This window comes from Nerophis lumbriciformis, linkage group LG03 (assembly GCF_033978685.3).
Source record: "Nerophis lumbriciformis linkage group LG03, RoL_Nlum_v2.1, whole genome shotgun sequence".
In the NCBI taxonomy this organism is placed as follows: domain Eukaryota; kingdom Metazoa; phylum Chordata; class Actinopteri; order Syngnathiformes; family Syngnathidae; genus Nerophis; species Nerophis lumbriciformis.
Window position 1 is genome coordinate 53,217,501 of NC_084550.2, and position 10,000 is coordinate 53,227,500.

The 10,000-nt window shown below is 35.3% G+C and overlaps 1 protein-coding gene across 1 annotated transcript in view; it reads left to right on the top strand.

Moving 5' to 3' along the window:
- Window positions 1–10,000, top strand: part of skib (v-ski avian sarcoma viral oncogene homolog b) — a 110,875-nt gene that overhangs the window by 95,911 nt on the left and 4,964 nt on the right. The window contains exons 4-6 of the mRNA XM_061939240.2: window positions 5,050–5,228; window positions 7,208–7,470; window positions 8,342–8,572. Coding sequence (XP_061795224.2) covers window positions 5,050–5,228; window positions 7,208–7,470; window positions 8,342–8,572 — 673 coding nt within the window. The remainder of the gene's footprint in view (window positions 1–5,049; window positions 5,229–7,207; window positions 7,471–8,341; window positions 8,573–10,000) is intronic.

Genomic DNA, 10,000 nt, shown 5'->3' on the forward strand with positions numbered 1-10,000 from the left:
CATAGTTAACAGGATATTTGACAAAATAGTCAACAGGATATAGCTGACAGAATAGGCAACAGAACATAGTGGACAAGATATAGTTGACAGAATAGTCACCAAGATATAGTCGACATGATACAGTCAACAGGACAGTCAACAGGATATAGTTGACAGAATAGTCAACAGGACATGGTCAAACAGGATATAGTCGACAGGATATAGTTGACAGAATATAGTAGAAAGGATATAGCGGACAAAATAGTCAACAACATATAGTCGATAGGATAGTCGACATGATACAGTTGACAGGATAGTCGATAGGATATAATTGATGGGATATAGTCGACAGGATAGTGAACAGATGATAGTTAACAGGATATTTGACAGGATATTTTTGACAGAATATAATTGACAGAATATAGTAGAAAGGATATAGGGGACAAAATAGTCAACAACATATAGTCGATAGAATAGTCGACATGATACAGTTGACAGGATAGTCGATAGGATATAATTGATGGAATATAGTCGACAGGATAGTGGACAGATCATAGTTAACAGGATATTTGACAGGATATTTTTGACAGAATAGTCAACAGGATATAGCTGACAGAATAGGCAACAGAACATAGTCGACAAGATATAGTTGACAGAATAGTCACCAAGATATAGTCGACATGATACAGTCAAAAGGATATAGTTGACAGAATAGTCAACAGGACATGGTCAAACAGGATATAGTCAACAGGATATAGTTGACAGAATATAGTAGAAAGGATATAGGGGACAAAATAGTCAACAACATATAGTCGATAGGATAGTCGACATGATACAGTTGACAGGATAGTCGATAGGATATATGTGATGGAATATAGTCGACAGGATAGTGGACAGATGATAGTTAACAGGATATTTGACAGGATATTTTTGACAGAATAGTCGACAGGATATAGTTGACAGAATATAGTAGAAAGGATATAGGGGACGAAATAGTCAACAACATATAGTCGATAGAATAGTCGACATTATACAGTTGACAGGATAGTCGATAGGATATAATTGATGGAATATAGTCGACAGGATAGTGGACAGATCATAGTTAACAGGATATTTGACAGGATATTTTTGACAGAATAGTCAACAGGATATAGCTGACAGAATAGGCAACAGAACATAGTCGACAAGATATAGTTGACAGAATAGTCACCAAGATATATAGTCGACATGATACAGTCAACAGGACAGTCAAAAGGATATAGTTGACAGAATAGTCAACAGGACATGGTCAAACAGGATATAGTCAACAGGATATAGTTGACAGAATATAGTAGAAAGGATATAGGGGACAAAATAGTCAACAACATATAGTCGATAGGATAGTCGACATGATACAGTCGACAGGATAGTCGATAGGATATATGTGATGGAATATAGTCGACAGGATAGTGGACAGATGATAGTTAACAGGATATTTGACAGGATATTTTTGACGGAATAGTCAACAGGATATAGCTGACAGAATAGTCAACAGAACATAGTCGACAGGATATAGTTGACAGAATAGTCACCAAGATATAGTCGACATGATATTGTCAACAGGACAATCAACATGATATAGTCAACAGGATATTGTCAACAGGATAGTGGACAGGTCATAGTTAACAGGATATTTTTGACAGAATAGTGGACAGGGTATAGTTGACAGAATAGTCAACAGGACATAGTCGACAGGATACAGTTGACGGAATATCAATCAATCAATCAATGTTTATTTATATAGCCCTAAATCACAAGTGTCTCAAAGGGCTGCACAAGCCACAACGACATCCTCGGTATAGCCCACATAAGGGCAAGGAAAAACTCACCCCAGTGGGACGTCGATGTGAATGACTATGAGAAACCTTGGAGAGGACCGCATATGTGGGTAACCGCCCCCCTCTAGGGAGACCGAATGCAATGGATGTTGAGTGGGTCTAACATAATATTGTGAGAGTCCAGTCCATAGTGGATCCAGCATAACAGTAAGAGTCCAGTCCACAGTGGGGTCAGCAGGAAACCATCCCGAGCGGAGACGGGTCAGCAGCGCAGAGATGAATAGTCAACAGAACATAGCCAACAGGATAGTGGAGAGGATATAGTCAACAGGATATAGTTGACAGAATAGTCAACAGGACATGGTCAAGCAGGATATAGTCGACAGGATAGTTGACAGAATATAGTAGAAATTATACAGGGGGCAAAATAGTCAACAAGATATAGTCGATAGGATAGTCGACATGATATAGTTGACAGGATATAGTCAGTAGGCTATAATTGATGGGATATAGTCGACAGGATAGTGGGCAGATCATTGTTAACAGGATATTTTTGACAGAATAGTCGACAGGATATTTTTGACAGAATAGTCAAATAGAATAGTCGACAGGATACAGTTGACAGAATAGTCAACAAAACATAGTCGACAGGATAGTGGAGAGGATATAGTCAACAGGATATCGTTGACAGGATAGTCAACAGGACATGGTCGACAGGATAGTTGACAGAATATAGTAGAAAGGATATAGGGGCCAAAATAGTCAACAAGATATAGTCGACATGATACAGTTGACAGGATAGTCGATGGATTATAGTCGACAGGATATTGGACAGATCATAGTTAACAGGATATTTGACAGGATATTTTTAACAGAATAGTCAACAGGATATAGCTGACAGAATAGTCAACAGAACATGGTCGACAGGATATAGTTGACAGGATATGGTCGACAGGATATAGTTGACAGGATAGTCGACAGGATATAGTTGACAGAATATAGTAGAAAGGATATAGGGGACAAAATAGTCAACAAGATATAGTCGAAATGATATAATTGACAGGATAGTCGACAGGATATAATTGATGGGATATAGTCGACAGGATAGTGGATAGATCATAGTTAACAGGATATTTGACAGGATATTTTTGACAGAATAGTCGACAGGATATTTTTGACAGAATAGTCAACAGGATATAGCTGAGAGAATAGTCAACAGAACATAGTCGACATGATAGGATATGATTAGATTTAGATTTATTGGTCCCCGTTGGGGAAATTCATTATCACTGCCGTACATTTAAACAATAGACATTACGCATCACAAACAAAAGTAACAAAAAGACATCATACATGACCCACACATTTACAGGCACATTGACAGAATAGTCACCAAGATATAGTCAACATGATTTAATTTAAGTTAAAGTTAAAGTACCAATCATTGTCATGATATAGTCAACAGAACAGTCAACATGATATAGTCGACAGGGTATAGTTGACAGAATATTCAACAGGACATAGTCGACAGGATATAGTTGACCGGATAGTGGAGAGGATATAATCAACAGGATATAGTCGAAAGGATATAGTTGACAGAATAGTTACCAATATATAGTTGACATGATATCGTCAACAGGACAGTCAACATGATATAGTCGCCAGGGTATAGTTGACAGGATATAGTCGACAGAATAGTGGACAGGTCATTGTTAACAGGATATGTTTGACAGAACAGTCAACAGAACATAGTGGACACGATGTAGTCACCAGGATATAATCAACAGGATATAGTTGACAGAATAGTCAACAGAACATAGTCGACAGGATAGTGGAGAGGCTATAGTCAACAGGATATAGTTAACAGGATATAGTCGAAAGGATATAGTTGACAGAATAGTCACCAAAATATAGTCGACAGGACAGTCAACATGATATTTTCGACAGGGTATAGTTGACAGGATATAGTCGACAGAATAGTGGACAGGTCATAGTTAACAGGATATGTTTGACAGAATAGTCGACAGGATATACTTGACAGAATAATCAAGTCGACAAGACAATGGAAAGGTTATAGTCAACAGGATATAGTCGACATAATTATGGACAGGATATAGTCAACAGGAAATAGTCGACACGATATAGTTGACAAAATATTCAATAGGGAATAGTCAACAGAATAGTGGACAGGATATCGTTGACAGGCTATAGTTAACAGGGTTGACAGAATATAGTCGAAAGGATATAGTTGACAGGATGGTCAACAGGATATAGTTGACAGAATAGTGGACAAGATATAGTCAACAGGACATAGTCGACAGAATAGTGGACAGGATATCGTGAACACGCTATAGTTAACAGGATAGTTGACAGAATATAGGTAAAAGGATATAGTTGACAGGATAGTCAACATGATATAGTCCACAGGTCATAGTCAACAGGATATAGTTAACAGGATAGTCGACGGGATACAGTCAATGGGATAGTCGACACAATATAGTTGGCAGGATAGTCGACAGGATATAATTAACAGGGTATTTTTGACAGGATAATCAACAGAATATAGTTGACAGGATAGTCGACAGGTCATAGTCAACAGGATATAGTTAACAGTATATAGTCGACAGAATAGTGGACAGGATATAGCCAACAGGAAATAGTCGACACGATATAGTTGACAAAATATTCAACAGGGAATAGTCGACATAATAGTGGACAGGATATCGTTGACAGGCTATAGTTAACAGGATTGTTGACAGAATATAGTCAAAAGGCTATAGTTGACAGGATAGTCAACATGACAACAGGTCATAGTCAACAGGATATAGTTAACAGGATAGTCGACGGGATACAGTCAATGGGATAGTCCACACAATATAGTTGGCAGGATAGTTGACAGGACTTAGTCGACAGGATACTGGACAGGTCACAGTCAACAGGATATAGTTAACATGGTATTTTTGACAAGATAGTCAACAGAATAGTCGACGGGTTATAGTCAATGGGAAAGTCAACACAATATAGTTGACAGGATATAGTTAACCGGATATTTGACAGGATATAGTGGATGGGATAGTCGACACGATAGTCGACAGGTCATAGTCAACAGGATATAGTTAACAGGATAGTTGACAGGATATAGTTAACCAGATATTTGACAGGATATAGTCGATGGGATAGTCGACAGAATATAGTCGACAGGATAGTCTCCTGTAAAAGTGCATGTCTAAACACACCTTTCTTGCCTATGCAGGTCCAACTCCAAGTGTAAGGAGCCCCGGGCTCCCCAGGTCCCTCCTGGGGACCGCCACGCTCCTGGCAGGGGGGCCCTAGCTGAGCAGAGTAATGGCGACTTGCAGGCCGTCATCAAACAGTGTAACCTGGACAACGTGGACACGGACGGAGATATCGATGTGGATGACTGTGATGATGGTGAGTGGGTTTTATTACGTGGACGTTGAACCTCAGTCCCTCATTGACACACTTTTAAACTCAGACAGGAAATGAGGCTCACAGGAGCTGTGTGATAGCTCTATCTAGTGGTCAAAAGTAGAAGCGCACTGCTGCCTACTCAACCACAGTATATGATTTTTTTCACATAAATACCTTTTTAATAGGATAGCAATATATTTTAGTAGTGTAAACAATAATTCATAATCAAGGCCCTCAAAATGTGTACAAAGTGATATAATAATAATAATATTAATAATAATAAAAAAAAAACATTGCAGTTCCAATTGGGCCTCATTTGCCTGGCCTGGGCCCTAAAAGATAGACAAGTTTATTAACACAATCCTCTATATTATTTAACATTATCTGTTAATTGCCTGAAATTTAAGTAAATAAAACAAAATGTTATATTTTTTCTATTGTTATATAATACAATAAAATATATATTATATTAATGATTTAGGTTATTTTATGAGAAAATAAATTTTCATTACTGTTTTATTTTATTGTAATATTTATGTATTTATAATTAAAGTTTTTAATCTATACTATTACATTTATGAAATAAGAAATTAAAAAAACTGTAAATTGAGCTTTTGCCCATTCATGTTTAGAAATGTACACTTTAATTTTAAATATTAAATATTCATTTTTATTATTGTGGCAATGTTGTGCCACATTAAGTAAAATTTTATGATCTTTTGTATATCGTTATATAATACAATAAAATATATATTATATATTAACGATTTAGGTTATTTTATGAGAAAAAAATTTTTCGATACTGTATTATTTTACTGTCATATTTGTGTATTATAATTAAGGTTTTTAATCTATACTATTATATCTGTAAAAAAAAAATGAAATAAAAAAACTGTAAATTGAGCTTTTGCCCACTCATGTTTAGAAATGTACACTTTAATTTTAAATATTCATTTGTATTATTGTGGCAAAGTTGTGCCACATTAAGTAACATTTTATGATCTTTTTTATATCGTTATATAATACAATAAAATATATATTATATATTACCGATTTAGGTTATTTTATGAGAAAATATTTTTTCGATGCTGTATTATTTTACTGTAATATTTGTGTATTATAATTAAGGTTTTTAATCTATACTACAAATGTGTAAAAAAAAAATGAAATAAAAAAAAAACTGTAAATTGAGCTTTTTCCCACTCATGTTTAGAAATGTACACTATAATTTTAAATATTAAATATTCATTTTTATTAATGTGGCAATTTTGTGCCACATTAAGTAACATTTTATGATTTTTTATATCGTTATATAATACAATAAAATATATATTATATATTAACGATTTAGGTTATTTTATAAGAAAATATTTTTCGATACTGTATTATTTTGTTGTAATATTTGTGTATTATAATTAAGGTTTTTAATCTATACTATTAAATTTGTTTTAAAAAAAACAAAAAAAACCTGTAAATTGAGCTTTTGCACATTCATGTTTAGAAATGTATATTTTAAATGTAAATATTAAATATACATTTTTATTAATGTGGCAATTTTGTGCTACAAATAGTACATTTTAGTTTTACTTTGTTTACTTTTAAGAGGTTTAGGTTTTTCTTGGTCTTTGGATAGAATGCTTGCAATTGTACATATTTTGTATTATTTGTATTGCCGTTAAGTTATACAATTAAATGACATACTGTATATATTATATATATATTATATTATATATATATTTTTTTTTAATAAAAAATATATATATTATTATAAGGTGAAATTGTTCCTGTTATGTATCCTCCATGTTGCTATCAAAAGAGAATTATTCATTCCTTTTTAGCCTACCAATATTTTTATTGTAATAAGGCAAATGGTTCATTTGAAGGTTGCCGTCATGCCGGAAAAGCTAGACGAATCCTAATTGTGTAGTTTGCAGGATGATAGAAAATACTTGATTTTAAGTGCAAGTGTTTGCGTGCAGGTCCACTAGCGGCGTCCTCGCTCGCTTCACCCGCCTCAGCTAGTAGCAGCGCCCCCCAGACGTTGACCCCTCAGCTTCAGGAGGGAGCCGCCTGGATGTCGGGGCCCGTTTGCCCCGAAATGGACGCCCTGAGACAGACGCTCTTCGCTGGGCTGGACTCCAAAGAGTCCAGGGAAAAGTTTCTGCAGGAGGTGCTGAGGATGCGGCTAAAGCAGGAGGAGAAGCTGGCGGCCGCCGTGCAAGCCAAACGCGGCCTGCAGCAGGTAGACTCCTTTTTTCTTCACTTTGCATCAAAAAACAAGACTTAAGTTGTGTTTTTTCGAAATCAAATCATTTTTACCATGTGTTTATATTTGGGATAAAAAATGGCCCATTATGAGATATGTTTAGGTAATATCATGTGAATGAAGAAGTCCTGTTGTTATACTTTTGAGAAATAAGTCACATTAACTCAAAATAGCTGCATATTTTTGAAAAAAATATATATAATTAGATTTTTTGTTGTTGATAAAAACAAGAATCAGTTCGAAACGAGAATCGATTCTAAATCGAATCGTCACCCCAAGAATGGAAATCGGATCGAATCGTTACATGCCAAAAGACTCACACCCCTATTATATATACTTTTTTTCTTAGTAAAAAAAACATTTAAAAAAAAAAGAACGAACATATAGCTTTTTTTTTTTTAATTACACTTAAAAAGTATGATTATTGTTTTTCTCAACAAAAAAAAAAAGTGTTATTTGTTACAATAATTATAATGAAACTTATTAGAAAAGCTCCTTCCTGTTGCATGGAGATGGCCTAAAATCGGGATGAATAAGAATATGAATAATATTTTTAGATTAATACAATTATTTGGAGAGAAAAAAAATCATTGGAAATAGTTGTATTTGTTTGACTAAAAAAGTGTCATTTCTGAGAAAAAAGTTGTATATTTTAAGGAGGAAAAAAACTAACATTTAGGTTAGAAAGCAGGCTTTTTTTTAAATCAATTTGCAATATTTTACAAGAAAATAAGTCTATTTCTATTTTTGTAAATTTTGCCCAAAAAAAGTGCTTTTTTGTAAAATATTTTTGCAAAATTTAATTTTTTTAAGCTCTTCCTCTTGACAAACACTACTTTTTGTGCAGGAGTTGGAGTTTGTGAAAGTGGCCAAGAAAGGCCGCCTGCGTGAGGCCGTGGAAGCCAAGAGAAACCTTCGCAAGGAGATAGAACGCCTTCGTGTGGACTGGGAGAGGAAGATGAGGGAGGCGGACGAGGCCAGCGGGCGCCTCAAGAAGGAGTTGGAGCAAGAGAGGAAGCTGAGAGGATGTGATAAAGGATGCCAGGCCGAGCGTCTACGGGGAAAATACTCAACACAGGTAAGACCGAACTGATGGTGCTGGCGCCCCCTGTGGGTTATACTTTGAATAGAAATATCCTCAAAGTATCATTATTACACAAACAATGAATAATTTCCTGACAGTTAGTGAAGTTCTGCAAAGACAGTTTGCATTTAACTGACAAATAATCTTGCACTTGTCAGAAAAAAGTATATTCTTTTTTTTTTTAAGAATGTTTCTTATTTTTTTGGGGGTGGAGTCACAGTCATACAAGAGTAAAAGTTTTAAGTTGACAATTAACATATTTTTTCCTGCTAAAATTAGTTTGGAAATTCCACAAAGTTGTGTGTTTGTATGTGTATGTTGTGTGTGTATATATATATATATATATATATATATATATATATATATACATACATACACATGTATATATATATATATATACATATATATATACACATGTATATGTATGTATATATATATATGTATATATATATATATATATATATATATATATATATATATGTCTTAATAAGGTTATCCAAAAAATAGTGCTCGATACCGTAGTAGAGCGCAATATATGTATGTGTGGGAAAAAAATCACAAGACTATTTCATCTCTACAGGCCTGTTTCATGAGGGGTTCCCTCAATCATCAGGAGATTTTAATGGGAGCATTCACATACCATGGTTTATATAGGGCACAGAGTGGGTGGGTACAGGCTGGCGTAGGGGCGTGGTGATTGGCTCATGTGTTACCTAGGAGGTGTTTCCGTCTGTGGCGGCATGCTGATACAATTTCGCTGCGCTTGTTGAGGGATGACAGGTCTGGACGGTATATAATAAACAGTTTCTCTTTCAAGCATAGGTTGCATCTTTTATTACCACTATTGTAAGGTGTGCTGGATGCAAGAATTTGCCATGTTATTGAATATTCAACATTATTGTCTTTGAGGTCCCAAATGTGTTTGCTGAGTTCTGTGGTATTCCGCAGGTTTTGGTTCCTGAAAGAAGCCTTGTGATTGTTCCATCTGGTTTTAAACTCTCCCTCGGTTAATCCTACATATGTGTCGGATGTGTTAATGTCCTTGCGTGTTACCTTAGATTGGTAAACAACTGATGTTTGTAAGCACCCACCGTTGAGAGGGCAATCAGGTTTCTTGCGGCAGTTGCAGCCTTTGTTGGTTTTGGGGTCGCTCTGTCCGGGGGCCGACGGCTCATTTGCAATTGTTTTGTTGTGGTTTGAGATAATTTGTCGTATATTGTTCATACAGCTGTAGCTCAATTTAATGTTGTTCTTGTTGAATACTTTTCTTAGGGTGTTGCCTTTGGGGAAGTGTTTGTCAATCAGACTGAGGAATTTGTGGCCAATGTTAGTTGAGACGTTTTTGCTGTATGGGGGGTTGTACCAGATGATGTTGTTTAATAATCCTGGACAGAGTCAACACAAAAATCAAGGACAAAACAC